At 54.7% G+C, this 17,915-nt stretch overlaps 2 protein-coding genes across 2 annotated transcripts; both read right to left on the bottom strand.

Moving 5' to 3' along the window:
* Window positions 1–6,202: 6,202 nt before the first annotated feature.
* Window positions 6,203–6,571, bottom strand: IUM83_04647 (signal transduction histidine kinase; the record flags this gene model as incomplete). Its single annotated transcript, XM_067928739.1, has 1 exon — window positions 6,203–6,571. One exon carries the CDS (start codon window positions 6,569–6,571, stop codon window positions 6,203–6,205), a length of 369 nt encoding a protein of 122 aa, XP_067796244.1.
* Window positions 6,572–8,169: 1,598 nt separating this feature from the next.
* IUM83_04648 (uncharacterized protein) lies at window positions 8,170–9,437 on the bottom strand (the record flags this gene model as incomplete). Its single annotated transcript, XM_067928740.1, has 3 exons — window positions 8,170–8,323; window positions 8,719–9,080; window positions 9,171–9,437. 3 exons carry the CDS (start codon window positions 9,435–9,437, stop codon window positions 8,170–8,172), a joined length of 783 nt encoding a protein of 260 aa, XP_067796249.1.
* Window positions 9,438–17,915: the final 8,478 nt, after the last annotated feature.

Raw genomic sequence — 17,915 nt, forward strand, 5'->3', positions numbered from 1 at the left:
TAGCCGCCACCGTGGTAAAAGAGGATGACGAAGCGCTTGCGACTACGAGACTCAGTCGATGCCACGTCAGCCAGATGTTCTAGTCCATTCAGTACTACGGGTTCAAGGTTTAAACCGTGGTGTTTGCGTGAAAACCAGCCCAAGAACGACCCGAACAACCCGCTGTGCCAGCGAAAAATGGGTGATTGTGTATCGTCAACGATGCGTTCGCCGTACAGGTTCGCCGCAGTACGCATTACTCCTCGCACCAGCTCGAACCTCAGCGACCACTTTGGAAATTTAGGCTTGAACCCTCGAGCAGCGTACTGCACCAGTACATTGGAGAACACCCAACAAGTTTGTGAGAGCAGCTTGACAGTCTCAGTAGGTGTCCGGCAGACGCAGCGAGAAGACTCGAGCAGCGCTACAAACGCAACGACACCACTTGTTCCGCCGAATAACCACGGAAGCCACTTGCGACGGTGTTTCGGGTCCGCTCGATCCACAAAATCACCCGCAGCAAAGCTTGCAGCAACCGGCGCTGATACTTCTGAACCCTCGTCCCAACGCGAGCTAGTCGCCATCTCCTGACTACTAGACCTTCTCGGATCTTTTTTGAGTTGTGATCTTGTCTCACGATGGCGTCCTACGAACGTGTCTTCATCGTTACGGTCTGCCCCAGCCAGTGGTCGAGCGAAGACCTGTGTCGTCCAAGTTGAAGTCGTTCGTGGAGATCCACAAGACAGAATCTGAACAATCAAGAATTGTTTACTGCTACAAGGATTTGCAGCAACCGAAGCTGACACTTCTGGATCCTCGTCATCAACGTTGAGCTAGTCGCCATCTCCTTCACTACTCGCAGGAACTGAAACACCTTCTTCGTCACGGTCTGCCCAGCCTGTGGTTGGTCGAGCGAAGCCCTGCGTCGTCCAAGTTGAAGCCGTTCGTGGAGATCCACGAGACCGAATCTGAACAATCATTGGATTGTTTACTACTACATGGATCTATTACGCCCTTGAGATGACTGTTTGCACTGATTGCGTGGAAGATTGAGATGTAGCGGTTAGTAGCAGACGAGTAAATGCTTCGCAACACTAGACAAATGCTGTCCACTTCATCGTCTTCTCGCCGCGCAATGTCCGACAAGAATACTGTAAGATCCGAGGCATGAGACCTCGAACAAATTGTCGTTTCCTGTCAGCATTCATGCGTTCTGGGCGCAGTAAACTAATGACGCTGACACGTAATTCTCATAGCACCGTTTTCGCATGATGCGCTTTTCATCAGATCACAAAGCTGATATCATGTGATCAAGAAATTATTCAGTGCGGTACTATCATATCCGTGTACTACATGTAGTAAAAGTGAACTAGTAGTACAACTATGCATCACGCCGACGTGGATTGCAGAAGGCGAGAAACACGTTTGTGATCAAGTTGGGCGAGTCGTTTCCTAACGTTTGCGGGCAAAATCCCCCTCAAGCGTATTCTGGGTATCCTCTGATCATTTACAGTACATTCGCTTGTCAGGGAATTCCCTGCTTTTCAAGTCCTTTATAACGTACAGGTATGTGGTTAACAAAGATCGAGTGTTATCTATTTCCTATGGGATCGCTCAAGTAATGCAGTATAGCTGTCTCGAAAGTATCACAGATATACAGGCCACGCCTGAATGCAACTTGCGAGTTCTGCTACCTACGTCAGAATGCTCATTCAATTCCATTGGGGTGGGATTTAGGCAAGGTTTTACTGGAATAGGAAGCGACGTAGTGCACAGAATTAATTCGGCCGGTCGGCAGAAACCGGTACTGAACTGGAAGTCCGGCTTCCCCGGGTTATGCGTCCCGGGGGCAGGCGCAGTTCGTAGGAGCTTCTAGAGCAGTGCGTGAGCTCGGATAAATCTGAATGTCCAGAACAAGTGAAGACTTTATTTCGTTCTGACTGAGTCTGAGAAACTTTAACGGTTTACCACGGAAAATAAGATTGAATGAGTACATTTCTATTTTGCACATTTTTCGTCGCGGAAAACGAATGTTCGGAAAACCTATTCCGTACAAATACATGTAGACTGTTCTGTTATATGAAGCACTGAATTGTTAGGGACATCCTTCGCAACAGCATAATTATTACTACATGTAGCTGTGTTTGTTTAATATATTCTCTTCAATACAAAAAGAAAAACTAATTAGCTACTTTCCTTTCTAGCATTGCCATATTATTGACACCGGCGGGAATAAGTAATGGCTTCAGCTTCAAAGCCGGTAAAATTTATCAAATAAGCGACGGTGGTGTTTCGCATTGCCCACAATAACCAAGCAACAGATCTTACATCTGCGAATTGATCGATGTGAGTTGAACTGAATGATGGCCTATGATCTGTAGTGCTCTCTGTACTTACTGGTAGCATCAACCGTCTACATAGTGCAAGAAATGATGGAGCTGTTTCTACAAACTTGGTGACAGAAACTTCAATTTTTTGTTAAATACACCAAAGTTTAGGAGTGTATGAACCCCTGTTATCCTGCTAAGGTAACGAGCTAGATACCACCGCCAGCCGAGCCCACACGTCTCGTCAGCCCGCCGCATGGTTGAAATTGGACATGTAACTTTGTCGAGTTTCGCGCGGACAGAAAAATACTCGTCAGATGAAGATAACGCCAAAATAGTCAGCGTTTGGTAAGATACCCTTACACATAGCTCCTGGCCGCCGTGCATCTCCTGCGCCTGCTTCGCGAACATCACCGACAATGCTGCACTATCAGTACGCACCGCGAGTACGACCGATTCTAAAACAACATCATATAGAACGAACCGTGTAAAGATCTGTGTGTGACCCGCGTCGAGACTGCAGCGTCATGGCACGGGCGGCAGAGCTTTGCAAAGCTTACCGCGAATTTTGTATTTGCTATTACAGCGGTTCTGGTTCAGTTGCCAGCTCAATAAGCACGTCCTGAACTGAACGATCATCTCGGCCGGCGCAACAAATGGATGCGCAGGGTTCAGTGCTCGATTTCATTTTACCTGGAAGCGGTGATGTTATGTATTTAGCCTACAGTTGTACTAGAGTGGGTTGCTTGCGTTTTGTTTTGAAGCGAGATTTTGGTACATTCTTCGGTCTGGAATAAAACCGAGATGAAAACCTACGCTGACTTAAACCTATCCCATCGTTCGACGGAAGGGCTTCTTGTCGAATATATGTACAAATTTATAACGTACAGTGTACGCACATACCATATGAAACAAGCATACCCTATTACGAATAGGAAAAACCATCCCTTGCTATTCATACAGTATTCCGTGCATCGGTGGTTCACTTCGAAACACGCGCTGAACGGCTACCAAAGCGGTCTCCCGTGAAAACTATACCTGGGGTGCACTGTTGGCAACAAGACGATAGAACACAAGCCTACGCGACAACAACAAAGCTCTAACAATGCTAACGATTGCGCAATGTTTGTTCGGTTGGATTGTTGATGGAAAACTGTTTTGGGAGGAATTGAACTGTTTGGAGGTGGACGAAAAGGAGCGTCAACACGTAAGTTGTAAGTATTAGACGTAATATGAAAGAGTCGTGCAACAATCAGTTTGAGCTTTAGTTGATCCTCCCCTCTAAAAGAATTGCGAGTTGCTCGCCTGCAGGACTTGTTCGCTAGCTCATACATATCACTTATACGAACGAGGATACAGTACTGGTTTGAGAGTGCACAGATTTAGGGGTATACGTCCATGGTAGAGATCATGTTCAGTGTTCGCCATGGTGCCGAGCGTGGTCACGCTGGTTGATTCATCACAGCACCTCAGCGTAGTACTGAAGTCTTGTATCAGTAAGGCAGTGTAACCCCTTCTCCGATTCAAGATTCAAAACAGTATGTGGCTCGGAGCAAGCAAGAGTGAGAGAACGAGCAACATGCAAGCAACAAGGCAGAACCCACCAGAGGCGCACTCCCTGCTTCACCGTCTGCCATTACCACGAAAGATAAGCCTGCACACGATCTGGTCGTATTGTGAAAACCGGTTAGATTGTCTTATTGGGTTGTAAATCCGTCGATTTAGAGGTTTATTAAGATTTATGATCCCCGATTTGCTAAATCCGGTATCCTAATTAGACCAGGGTGCCTTGATTTTGCCTCTGTTACTACTGTAGCTATTATACGACGACATAAAGAGGTAAATCCTATGAATCGGATGTGCAATCGGTAATCAGCCGATTTAGCCTGAGCCAGCGGATTTGTTTGAATGGATTGCCAATATTTCTCGATTAACACGTGCGACGCAGGCTTCGAAAGTGCAACGATTTGGGTGTAAAATAAAATTATCTGGCGAATAACCCGGACAATTTTGGTTGATCGTACGGTTCGCGTAAGCCAACATATCCGTATTATTGACATACCACTCCGTCTCAAAATTGATGTCCCATTGTTGTAGAACACATGCGCGTTTTGTCAATATTTCGTCTTTTGCAGCGCGGTTTGGCAAATACGACGCGGCGCGTTCTCACGGTTTGAACCGTGTGCTTATTTACTCATTTTGACAGCAGAGCGACGAAATGAATGGCCACGGAGGTGGTTTAACAGCTGGGACAGGGCAGCAGATCGCAGATGTCGCCCTTCCTCCTCAAACCAAGCGTCCAGCTCCGCCCATTCTCCTACTTTCCAGCACGCCGCGAAGGCGGGAGCTCACTTTGATGGAGCTCATTGATGCCGTTACAGCAGCGTACTGGGAGCTGCCGCCATCGACAATTAATGCCGCGTACTTAAGCCTGCAGGGGTCGATGGACTTGTGCATTCAGGATACAGGAGGCAACACGTTCAAGCCTCCTCACATGGCCAAAGCGAAGCTTCAGCGGGAGGGACGACTGCCTCTGAGCCTTCAGTGCTCCCCCAAAACAGCCGTAATTGTGTCGCAGCATTACAGGGAGCAGACTACTCACCATAGTTAAATCAAATACAGTTTGAGGACATCATTTTCGAGACTAAAAAAAGAGTGGGATGGGACATCAATTTTGAGACGGAGTAGTAGTTCCTTGTGCAGACCCATATGCATGTCCAGTCTTATCTAGAAATACAGTGTCAAGCTGTGCTCTGTCGGAGTGTAAAAATGAAGGCGAACTTCCCATTTAGTATTGCAATGCAGTTCTGCTTTAGCTCCTACAGTGCTACTGTACTAGATCCGATTAGGGCAGGAGGGCAGTGGAAGCAACAACTAAAACTACCTATTCCTGTTATTAAAGAAAAGGTTAGAGCTGTACTACAGCAAGAATCTACCTATAGTTGCATGTTGTGCGATCCGCAAATTAAAACCCAGAGCTGTTCTGGGCGAAGCACGGCATTGTCCGTACTGAAAACTGGTCCAGTCCATAAGCTCAGTCAACTGACCAATTCAAATCGCAGGAGAGCCTTGGGAAAATATGACCACGTCTGGATTCGATTCGGATAGTTGTGCTGGTCGCGCCGACTTTTCCTCGACACCTCACTTGGCAATTCGCCTCCCAGAACTCAGGCCTCGAGTACATTGCTTCTGTCCAAAGAGCTATGCGTCTATGTCTCAATACTGCTGGCAGTTCGCCACTCTCCTGTTCAGTTGCGATGCCGCACCATCGAGTACCAATCTCTTGGGACGAAGACGCAAACCGAGAGAAGCTTAGAACTGGTTCCGACAGAGACAGCAGACTCGCGAACGCAGGAGACAAGCACCGCCAACACCAATGGAGCTCGATGACGAAGAGAGAGCCTGGGCCTCAAAACCCTGCTGAGTCTGGTCAAGACCCCAAGCCCAACGACTTTGCGAAGGTGGATCTCGACAGATGCTGGTGGACGGTGTTTAGCTCAGGATGTCGAGCGGTGGAACAATACAGCACGGAGAAAATCCTAGCGACTTTGGACCTGAGTAAGAGGAAAAACATCCTACGGTCAATTCCGCAGGAATTCTTAAACACGCGTACCGACTGAGGCAGGGGCAGCTAATCTGCGCCGCGGTCCTTAAGCTTAAGTGTAAAGCACGACGTGATTGATAATTAGAGCTGTATTCTTCCGTTGCAGCGGGTGCTCTGGTGCTTAACATAAAATAATAGCGGGCTTAGAGCTACGGTTCGTTTACCGCTCGCTATTCTCCTCGGTTGTCTGGGTTGCGATCACCCAGACTCGCTCTTCTGGCCGGGAACGTTCGTACGGCAGACCGAAATCTATGCTGGTCTGCCGTCAAGGTACTGGACTGCTGTGATTGACTCATAACTCGACGCTTTGCATGTGCCGGAAGTCCTTGGCGTACTGCGGCTGGTGTGCGGAAGACGACGCGTTGGACGAGTCTGCGGTTGTGCATGGACGACGACAAGTTGGACGTGGATTGCTCCTTGATCTTGGAGCTCGTTCTGCTGCATCTGCAGGCCGGTGGTGTACGACTGCGAGTAAATCCACGAGCTGGTCGCGGAGCTGGCCGGTCTGGGAGCTGGCGAGCTGGCGCGCCCGGGTGCGCGTCCACAGGTCCTCGAGTAAGGCGCTGACCTGCTCGGCCAGGTCCTTGAGCTGGGAGCGCTGCCGAGAGGGCACGGTGCGCGGCTTCGAGTCCGCCACAATGAGCGCCGAGCACAATACCATCGCGCGCACGGAACGGCACGCCATGATGAATCGCCGTTGGGCTGACCTCGGCCACGAATAAATTAGATGACAGAACTATCGTCTTAAGCGCGTTCAGCACTGTCACCACCTCGCCATCATCCTCTCGTCGTCGTCGTCATCATCACCGGTGACATCGTGGACCAGCAGCGGGCTTGCGGGCGGAAAGCGCCCGCTGATCTCCGCTGTGAGCAGTGCGAGATTGGAACTCGCTAGATCACGCATGACAGCCACTCTGCAAGCCTCGACTTGATAGCTCGCGCTGTGCATCCACAAGACTAATGGTAGCCACCGAGCGGCTCGTGCGCGCCGTCATAGGCCACCAGGTCGTAAATGTGCTCTTTTGCGAATCCTCAATACCGAGCGCTCGGCTTGGCGGGCAGTTCTGCTCCTCGTAATAGAGAGACGCACCTACACGAGACCTAGCCGAGACCATATCCGTTTTGATCTCCTCCACAACTTCCTCGTCCAAAATCTTCGTCCGGCACTCTTCCAGCTCGTCAGCAGACCCTGTAGTCTTGCAAGTTCAGATCCTGCAGCTTAAAGTCGATGAACATTCAGCTCGTGAACTCCATGCCACTCCCATCCTCGTCGGTTCGTCCAATTCCACGCAGATCAGGGAATCTGCCAAATATCGTCCCGTCCCGTCTCGTCCTCATCGTCCTCTTCACCGTCCACTGCGGATCCTCACGGTGAATCGGCATCAGCCTCGAATCGTGGAAGTCGCTAAGGTTTGTAAGCGGTCTTCCAGCAGCGGCAGGACTGAAATTGCCTTCAGCGACAAATCAAACTCGAGTCGTGGAAATCCATGAGAGACAACTCCGAAAATCGCTCGTAAGACTGGTCACTCTGCATCACGACGCTGCCTCCGGAGAAAGAAGGCGACGACGAGCCACTGGAAGACCACTGAGTCGCTTTCAATGGCGTCGATGTCGACGGTAAGATATAGGCTCCTGGTCGACCTCGGGTTCCTTTTCCACCTCGCGCGAGATCTCTCGAGCGATTTCACAACTTGGCGCCGAGTCCCTGTCTTCAGTCCTTCAACATCATGCTCCATCATCGTTTTCGCTTTCGTAGTCGAAGTCGGCTGCCTCGGGAGCTGCTTATGGGCTCGTAGCATGTGCCTCGCGTTACTCTGTCTTGTAGAAACCTACCGCTCAGACCTTCTACCGACGCTTAGCGTCTTCGAGGCTGCCGCTTTGCCAAACACTCCCCAGGCCGCGACTGCTGTGAAACTGCTCTCACCGTACTGCCAGAACTCTCGATGGCGTCCGGTCTCCCTCCACCTTGCTTGACATTATGACGAGCAGCCCCGGGCGAGTCGTAAAGTCCGAGCCATCGCCATCTGCTCGAGTTGGTTGACGGTGGTCTGTTGTAACTGTCGTCGTCCTCTGGGCCGCGCAATGACGCATTGCCGCCCCAGCCGCCGCCGCAGCGCAGCGTTAGCCGCCTACCGGCGTTTTCGGCGGTTGAGGTGCCCCCACATGCCCTGGTTCACGCGCTCTACTGAGCCTCTGGTTGTCGTCCACGCCGTGCCCTGCATTGGTGCAGATGCGGAACGGACCTTGCCGGCCTTTGCCTTAAATACCGATCTGCTGCACCTCTGAGCACTTGAGAGCAGCGACGTCGACCGCATGGCGGCATTGCTCCTCCTCCGACAGCGAGATTTGCCCTGGCACGCCGCAGGCCTTCGGGACTTTGCCCAGTTCTCCGGACGTGGAAAGGTAGGAGCGACTACCAGCGCAGGTGAAGACAGCGCCGTGTCCGCGACGAAGGCGGTGGTACGCCAGCATGTTCCTGTCCGCCGACGCGACGTGAGCGCCGTTGGCGGCCGTAGACTAACTTGGTGAGCCGCATTCCGCACGCTTCGCCAGCCACGGACGACGCCACGGGGTGACGATGCCGGAGAACGGTGCACGAGGCGCGCGCCGTGAGCGCGAAGTTGGTCTGCTGCTGGAGGACGAGGACGCGCCCGAGCCGGCGGATGACGGACGATGGGCTTTGCAGTAGCGCGGCGACGGCCGGTCCTCGATCGAGTGCTGCGAGATGCTGACGCGCGTCTCGTAAGTCCACCTGCGCCTCGGTTGTGCCATGGGGCGCGGATGTGCGCGCGGCGGATGGTGGCGTACTCGGCCAGGCGAGCGTAGGCCCCTCCATACCTCGCGCCGTCGCGGCTGCGCGGCCTGAATACCGCCTGCACCAGGCGCGCGGTCACTGGCCCGCGGTGGCGGTTCTTGCGCCGAACTTGCGACGCGTTGGCGGACGCGCCGTTGAGCGCCGCGCCCGAGCTGCTGCGCGCCGAGCGGCCCTGATGGACACGTACTGACGAGTCGTACTGCTCCGTCTCGGCGCCGCTGGCGGACGAGCCGGAGCCGGAGCTGGCGGACGACGTTCGGACGAGCTGCGGCCCCGCGCTCGTTGGGCAGCCGACAGCTCGTGCGTACGTCGGCCAGCGCACGCGCTCCTCGAAAGCGCGCCTGCACGTTCTGAACTGTCGCGCCGCGAGCGAGGATACAGCACCGCATGGAAGTCGTCCAAAGCGGCGCGCGCGATTGGTGGCCAGTCATCAGTGGCTGTTGACCCAGCTGCGCGGGTCGGCGGGCGATTCATGCTGGACACCCGCCGCCGTAGTCCGCTGCGCGCTCGTACACACGCGCAGCTGGCCGCGCGCCGTGACGAGCCACTTGTCGGCGTCCGCCACGCGTCCACGCGCACGCGGCCAGTGGCGCGCGAAGCGCGATCCAGCAGACAGCGCGCCCGCTGCGCGTCGCTGAAGTGCAGGTACGCGTCGGGGCGTGGCGCTGTCGGCGGTGGTGCTGAAGTTGAGCGTCCGCTGCTGGCGGCCCAGTGCTGCTGCGCGTCTGGCTAGCTGCGTCGCGCGGACGTGGCGGACGCGGCGGACGGCGTTTCGCTGGATTTACGCATGGCGGACGACGCGTGCCGTGCCGCGGCCGGTATAACGAGCCGTAGTTCACATGGGCGGAATCCACTCAGTGACGCGAATAGAAAACCTGTTGCGTGACTGTTAAGCGCACGCCCTTTGCCCTTGCTCCTGCCTCTGCCTGTTGCTGCATGCCAACCTGAGTTAGTTACGCGCCAGCTCGGATACTTTCCCGGCGGCGGAAAGTGGAAATCGAGGGAGAGCGACGCAGGATTTGTTGTCCCGCGACGCTCGGTCGGAAACTGAGCGCTACAGCGCGGCTGAGGGTGAAGGGAGCGCTGGCGGAAAGAGCTGGCCAGCGGTGATAGCCCCTCGCGCGTTAGCAACAGGCCGAGAGACCGGAAGCCGGGCCCATTCGCCAGAAATGGGTGCGCTGCGTATGTATGCTGATACCGTGATCCAGTAGATAAGTACCCTGCGGAAAGCATTCCCAATACAACACGAACACGTGACCTTATCATTCTCGGCGGTTGACACGATGTTCAGCTACGGCACATTTAGAGGTAGTAATGAGTTGGAGGAACTCGTGAACTTGAACTTGGTTTATTGCAGTTTAAGTGGCCACCTACCTCCCGAAAACGCGCAACAGCATACCTTCGCCTACGACCCTGCTAATCAAGTCCTCACGAGCCTGCCAAGCCACACACTCGTGGCTGTCCTCCTCACACTGTTAATATGTACTACGCATAGGCATGAGTATGCAAGTACCTGTTAATAATATGAGGTGTACATCATCTACTCATCGTCAAATAATGCAGAGATCTCCTTTGATACCAAGTTTCTGCGCTGCGCAGGGTAACCGCTCAACCAGCATTGTACTTTACCGAGGCGGGGCAAGTCGGCAAGTACATGCATCCGCTTTCGGTTGTATTGCCAGTGGTTCACGCCGCGGTACGGCGCATTTCTGGTAATTAAAAATTGGTTGCCAAAAATCTACTGTACTCAGTAGTAGCAGCGCATTTTTCACTGGATCACGGTAATTTCATCCTCCCGCAGCGCTGAGCCGTCAGCCCTGCTTCGGTCGTGCATTTTCCGTATGTATCATCCGCCGACACGGACGGGATTGCGCTGCTGGCTAAAATCATTTTAAACCGCAGTCCGGTTGATTACTCGGGGTGCCAGCGAGCGATAATTCTCCGGCCATACCAGGCGCAATTTGCTGCGACTACGTGCTCCAGGCTGCGTAGTCATGCAGCTTCAGCATGTGAAGCGAACCCTGCTGCTGGCCTGGAGCAACAGCGGACGTTTCCTTTTGGTCCATTTTTGGGGTGATTGCGGTGATTGCTTACTGACCGTTTGCCCATTTCGGCGAGAGACGCGCGCAAATTGTGTTACTAAACGCGTGGCGAGGGCGCTGTCTTATGGTGTGGGTAAGTTATGGCTCTGGGCAGCGTGGCTGGCCTTCCCGGCGGAGACTTTCGCTCTCTTGGCGCTTTACGCACTCGCGCGTGGCCGCGAGGCTTACGGAGGTGAGAGGCCCTACGACGGACTGCTGGCTCTCCAAAGCTTTGAGGAGCCAGATGACAGCCGCGGGGCTCCGTATACCGTAATTGTACATGTTGTTGTTGCGCACATCATCGGACGGCGGACGGCGGACGGCGCCGCGGCTCCCTCCCAGCGAAGGTTTGAGTTCCTTCCAGGGCGGCAGCACAGCCCTCTCTGCGCGCTGTGATCGCGGTACCCGCTCGGCGGCCTGCCTCTGTGTGTGTAATTCGGCGGCAGAAGCGTAACATCCGGGTATCGGGAAATGAAGCCAAGGCCAAAACCCAAAGGCGGGACGAGGGGCGAAGAAGACTCGAGGCGCCGGCGCTAACTGGCAAGTCACAACCCATCGCCAGTCATTGGACTAAACTCCCTGATCGCTGATTGGCCCAATAGGCCGGTGACGATGACTCGTCGACGGTCCCAAGTCAAGCGCGGCGGTTGCAGCTCGCTAAGTACGGTGCGAACCAACTGGCAAGATCCGAACCTATGAGTCATCGGCGCCTGTCCCGAGTCGTCGGTGGCGTTTCAGCGGCCGTTCGAGTCGTCGGTAACGCCGCCACGTCGCAGAGAAAGCGCCGAAGAGTCGTGAGTTACAACTGGCGGTCCAAAACGGACGCGTTTATACTTGATATTTGTATTGATCGATAGGAAACTTAAGAGAAGACAAGATAAGCCTTCGGGCAACAATAACAGAACAGCTTTTCCTCCCAACCACGCAAGGGCGACACCGGTGCCTGCAGTGAACGACCTGCAGCTCAAGGTAAACCTGGTAGGTAGGATTATGACTGTCGGTGGGCACATCTACTAGTGTAGCGTGTGTTCATTTACTGGCAGGGCCAAGAGTTAGTGGCCGGTGTATTGGTAGCGACGAGTCGTCGCCAGGAACTGGAGGAGCGAGCGCACTCCATTTATTTCTTCCCGCCGGAGTATAGCTCCGGCACCCTCGTATCACGCCGTAAAAGGCCGGGACCCTTCCTTCTGAGGGCCTGCGAGGTATATTTTGTGTGTGAGAGCGTGCTAGCCTTTGCTCGTGGCTAGTGACGCTGAGTCTTCTGTCGATCGACCAGCGGAAGCTCGGTACACAGCGAAACATCAACACGATGCAAGGGAAAGTTCCTGGGCCTTCAGGTTCTAACCCTAACAAGTCCATTGAGTCTTCGGTGACTTGGTGGGTGTTGTTGGTGAGGAAAGTGTGCCATATATAATTTAGCGTGTTCCTACACGACAACTGGTGCCGCGACCCGATTGGTGTGACCTTCTGTGTTTCGTGCTACTGCAGGTCGATCGACTTTACGAGCAACCAAGAAGAAGAAGAACAAGAAAAAGAAAAAGAAGAAAAAAAGAGACGAAGAAAGAAGAAAATGGCGAAAGGATCACGTTCAGCGGTACCAGCAATTCCGATGAAGACTGGAGGAACGCGTGGCGACGACTCGACGGCGGCCCTGATCACGCCGCACCTCGACCCGATTACTGAGCGGACCGTCAGCTTCGACGACTCGATGACTGGATCCGACGCCAAGGACGAAGAAATGGATGAAGACTACGACGATTACCTGGAGGAGAAGGCGCCTGCGCTAGCGGTGGTGACACCCGAGACTCCGGAAGATGCAGTGCTGTCTGCGGGACGCAGCGTGGGCACGCGCTCGTTGTCGCGAAACCTCGCGGTTGAGCTTGACGATGACACGCGTTCCGTGACGCGCAACCTCGCGGATGAACTGGATGATGTGGATGGCCCAGGGCCTGCATATGACGACTTGGAAGACTTTGAAGACGCCGCCGACGACTCGAGGTCACCAGTCCTGACGACTCAAGTGACCGAGCAAACCTCCGGTAACCGGCCGCCACTCAACGGTGACACGCCGGCGGCCAACAAGGTTCTCGGTCGACTATACGAAGAGATGAAGAAGAGCGACTGGGGTGAGCTATTCGAACCAACGATGACTCGCCAGGCGGTTTGGGCCGATTTGTGTCACGAGTTGGCTCGCCCAGTGAGTTCGGTAACAATCGAACAAGTGGTGAAGGAAACCGAACGATTTCTGAAAGCATTGGGTCTTCGGCCTCTGGAGTACCCTTCGCCGTCGACTCTGGAGTGCTGGGTGCCGGCCGAAGCAGGCGCGGAGCTCTGGAAATGGAAGAAGCGACTCCGCACAGCCTTCGGCGTGAACTCGTTCACTCTGGACGACTCGCGGAAGACTCGTGCGACTCGCGAAGTAGTCGACCCGGCTAGCGTACCGCTGCCGACGACTCCGAAGAGGACAATCCGCGAAAACCCCAGCCGAAAACCCATCAGAGGGGTGTTTAGCGCGTCAGGAGAGCGATCCCCGTACTTTCAAGACTCCCACATGGTGACTCCACCAACTACGGGCTACTCAGACCGCGCTGGACGCACCACCGATGACTCAAAATCGGCCAGGGGCATGAAAAGCAACTCAAGACGGAGCACGAACCTGCAGCGGGCCCACCGACGACTCGTCGACGAAAAAGCGGACTTTACCGGCGATGGAGGAGCGCAGATGGGCGAGTACCTGCGCCAAATCCGTGAGGTGACCGAATCCGAGTTGCTTAACGCGACCTGAGGATCGAGGTGGCAACGCATCGCCCACTGGGGCAGATCAAGGCGTTTTCGGGCACCAGAAACAAGAGCGAGAACTCGATGCAATGGCTTCGCGCCTTTGTCTACGAGATGAAAGGAACACGAGCATCGCCCAACGATTGGTGCATGCCTTTCGAGCTGAGTCTTCGGGACGGCGCTCTACATTGGTACCGACAACTACCCAAGAAGACCAAGCGAACGTGGAGCCTCTTAAGCGAAGCTTTCATCAAGTACTATTGCTCCCAGTTCAGCCAGTCAGCGGAGACTCGCTACTACTCAGCCAAGCGCGAAGACAAGGAACATGTTTGCGACTACCTAAACCGGCTCAATGGCTATGCCAGGAACGCCGGAATTCGGTTTGAGAGCAACGGCCGCAAGGCACGCGACCACGTCAAGCGGTTCCTCGAGACTTGCGGCGACCGAGGACTCGAACGGCGCCTGTGCCACCTGCGCATCTCAGACATACATGAGTTGGAAGAGATGATCCAAGAGATACTGAAGATTGACGAGCGTAGTTCGTCCCGCGAGTCGTCGCTGCCTCACCTCGAGCTCGGGATGCCTCCCGACGACGTGATGACAGACGTCGCGATGACTTGCGCCGCCACGAGCGCTCGGAGGACGCTCGCCGACGTGATGACCGCCGCCGCGACGACTCGCGGGATGCTTACAACCGTCGCGGCCGACGCGAACGAGATTATGAGCGTCGTCACGACGATTCACGCAATATGCCTCGCGTGAGCCTAGCTGAAGCATCTGTCGCTGACATCGTCGCCGAACTTCATGAACGGGACACGCGAGACACGCGGAGCGAGCTGCAGCAACAACGCCACAGATATGATGGCGACAGCAACAGCGAAGATGGAAGTGAACACGGCAGCGACGACTCACAACGCTTCGGCGAAGACTGGGGTGATAGCTATTCGTCAGACGAAAGCGACCACTACCTTGCGGCAGCCAATGACAACGAACGACGAGTCGCCGCCGAAGGCACGTACGCCCGGTCCGCCAACCGACAACCCTGGGGTGACTCAGCGGGCGCAGCCAAGGCCGACAATCGGCTCCAGAACCGCAGTCACCGCGACGAGAGACCTCGCCAGTATGGACCGTGCGCGGCCTGCGGGGGTCTCTATCACTCGGCGCACTACTGCCGACGTCGGTGCAAGCTGTGCAAACAAGTACACGACTCAGGAAAATGTGAAGTGTTCCAAGAAATCACCAAGATTATCAAGTCCAAGGTGGACAAGAAAGACCTCACACCCGAGCTCCAAGAACTCCTGTTTTCGGACCATTTAAACTAGGCAGCCCGCCAACTACGACTGGGTTGGTCCCAATCGGGCTGCCACAGTTAGCCGAGCCCGCAATTGAAGCCGAGTGCATCTTTGCATTTGTGGGCGAGTGCGAATGGACGAAGACTGAGCAAAACAACGACATGAAAACGACGGAATTGGAAAGGAGAGAGGCGATTGCCTCGGTGGAGGTGTATGGTGTGAAGAAGACGACAACGAAGAGGTGGGAGATACCGCCGAAGACTGGCTGACAAGCGCAATACAGGAAGACTCGCGCCGACGACTCGTTCCAGAAGTGCGACTCTTAGCTGGAGAACGGATGGGATGGTGGTCGGCGCAGAAATTTGACAAGCGTAAGGATGCGGACACTGGTGAACGGAGCCGTGAACGACTCGCGCACGAGGATATTGCTGGACACCGGGGCAAACGTCAGTGTCATCTCGGAAAACTTGCCAAGCGACTGAAACTCCGCGAAGTAGTGGGGCATGGACGTTGCATGGATGTACAAGGGATCACCAAGGGCAAGATGATGACGACTCGCCGAGCGAAGGTGAAAGTCACCCTTGGATGGGAGCGTTTATGTTTTTTGAAGTCTGGATAATGGATCACTGCGCCGGGTAGAAGTGGTGCTTGGCACCGATTTTATGATCCCGGCCGGTATCCGACTGGACCTCCTAAACGCAACGGCCAAGCTCCCCGACGAGGTAATGATCCCGCTGATCAAGACTCAAAACATGATGGACGAGGCCGAAGGAAGCCACGTCGCGTACGGTCCGACGAAACCAATGCAAATACCGGGCCATGAATGGGACGAGTTCAAACTACAACGGCGACAACCCGAGCCGACGACTCACGTGCCGTGGATCCGCCGAACTGAGACGTTCATCCCGACTGTCACCAGGTTCTACAAGGGACGTCCGGTCAGGATTCGACTTACCAACGCCACGGATAGACTGGCGAGTTGTCCGGTACACTTCCCGGTGATAGTCTGGGTTCCAATTGGGTCGCTGCCGAAGACTGAAGGCTACGTGCGGCTAGAATCCGCAAAAGTACAAGGAGTGGCAGGTACTCGCATACGCTGCCGCACGAGACAAGACACTACTCATGGGAAGCTGAACTCTACCAACAATGGTTGGCCAAGCAGCCTCCAGCGGTGGAACAAGTGCGTTACCCGACACCCAAAGGTATCTTGCAGCGACCGGACAAAGACTCGGCCGAGAAACCACCCGTCAACAATGAACGTGACAGTGCCGACGACTCGTCGGTGACGGATGACTCAGAATGGATAGCGGAAGAACATCACCGACGACTCGACGCTACTGCCGGCAACTCGATGGGGGTGACGACGACTAACGATGAAGCCAGGACTCCAGAAGCAGCTGGATCAGGACTGGAGACTGCTGAGTCGACGGTGCGCCGCGACGAAGACCGAGGACTAGAGTGCAGTCCGAAGAGGCATCCACCGATGACTCAGACTGCACCCAGCCGAGAAGCCGGAGACATCTCAACGATACTCGACCAGACGTTCATAGCAGTAATGCGTGTACTGGTCACGGAAGGTACCGTCGACAGTAACGACGAGACGGCGGAACACCCGGCAGCGGACATCGAACTGGAAGACTACGCGCATGAATTAGCGTTCCTCCCCGATTTATCGGAGCCAGAGCCGACTACACTCAACTACTCGGCGGCGAACGTCAAGAATCCCGAGTTGTCGGCAGACCAACAAGGGAGCCTGATCGAAGTACTCCGACGCCATGAAAGTATCATGATTGCAAGCGGGAATGCACTCCCACCGCCGGCATATGGCGTTGTCTGCGACATAGATGTGCAGGGGCATGCGCCGATCAAACAGCGGGCCCGACGGATCCCATTCAAGCATCTCAAGAAATTGTACGAACTCCTCAAAGGACTGCTCAAGGCAGGGCTCATCGCGTTCTCGGACAGCCCGTGGGCCTCGCCAATCGTCATTGTCCTCAAGAAGAATGGCCAAGACATCCGCCTCTGCATCGACTACAAGATGGTCAACGCGGTAACGGCAATCCTGGATTACGCCATGCCGCTCGTCGACGACTTGCTCACAGACTTGGAGACTTATCTTTGGTTCTGCTCGCTCGACGCGGCCAGCGGATTCTGGGCCATCCTGATGACTCTACGTGCGCGCAAGATTTCGGCATTTGTGTGTCCTCTGGGGCATTTCGAGTGGCTACGAATGCCTTTCGGCCTCAAGAACGCGCCGATGATCTACCAACGGATGATAGACAACGCATTGTGGGGATTTGTGCAACCTAAGGGCGGCTGGAACGCCTTTGCAGCAAAAATGAAGGCCGCCGAAGACTCGGCAGAACACTGCTGGCGACTCGAGTCGTCGCCTCGCCTACCAGGCACTACAGCGACGACTCGAACCAAGTTTGCAGCTGCCCGCGATGACTCGAAGACAGCTGAACCCATTACTCGACTCATTAACAGCCCCGAAGCCGATATGTTTACGACCAACGAAGCCGACGAGTCGTCGCTGGTACCTGTGTTCGACCGGCGATCCTTCGTGGACGATATCTGTTTCGGTGGCGAAGACTTCGACAGTTGTTTGGCGACGCTGGATCGGCCCCTCAGTCGTTTTGAAGAGTGCCGGATCAGCGTCAGCTTTACCAAGAGTACTTTCGTGCAAGGACGCGTTGACTTTCTGTCCCATGAAGTGTCAAAAGACGGCATTCGGCCCGATCCGAAGAAGCTGGACGCGATCACTAAGCTGTCTTTCCCACGAACGAAGAAGGGAATGCAGTCTTTCCTAGGTGCGCTGAATTATTACAGCCGCTTCATCCAAGACTTCGCTGTCTACGGCGCGGCGCTGTACCAGCTGAAGGAAGACGATTTCGCGCCGGAGGGTGACCTCACAGTTGCCCGCCGGAGTTTCCAAGCTCTCCAAGACAAGGTTACGGCAGCGCCGATACTCCGCCACTTCGACCGCACCAGGACGTGCACATCATGCTGTTCGCAAACGAGTGGGCATTAAGCTCCACG

The sequence above is a fragment of the Phytophthora cinnamomi genome (genome assembly GCF_018691715.1).
Source record: "Phytophthora cinnamomi strain GKB4 chromosome Unknown Contig17, whole genome shotgun sequence".
In the NCBI taxonomy this organism is placed as follows: domain Eukaryota; phylum Oomycota; class Peronosporomycetes; order Peronosporales; family Peronosporaceae; genus Phytophthora; species Phytophthora cinnamomi.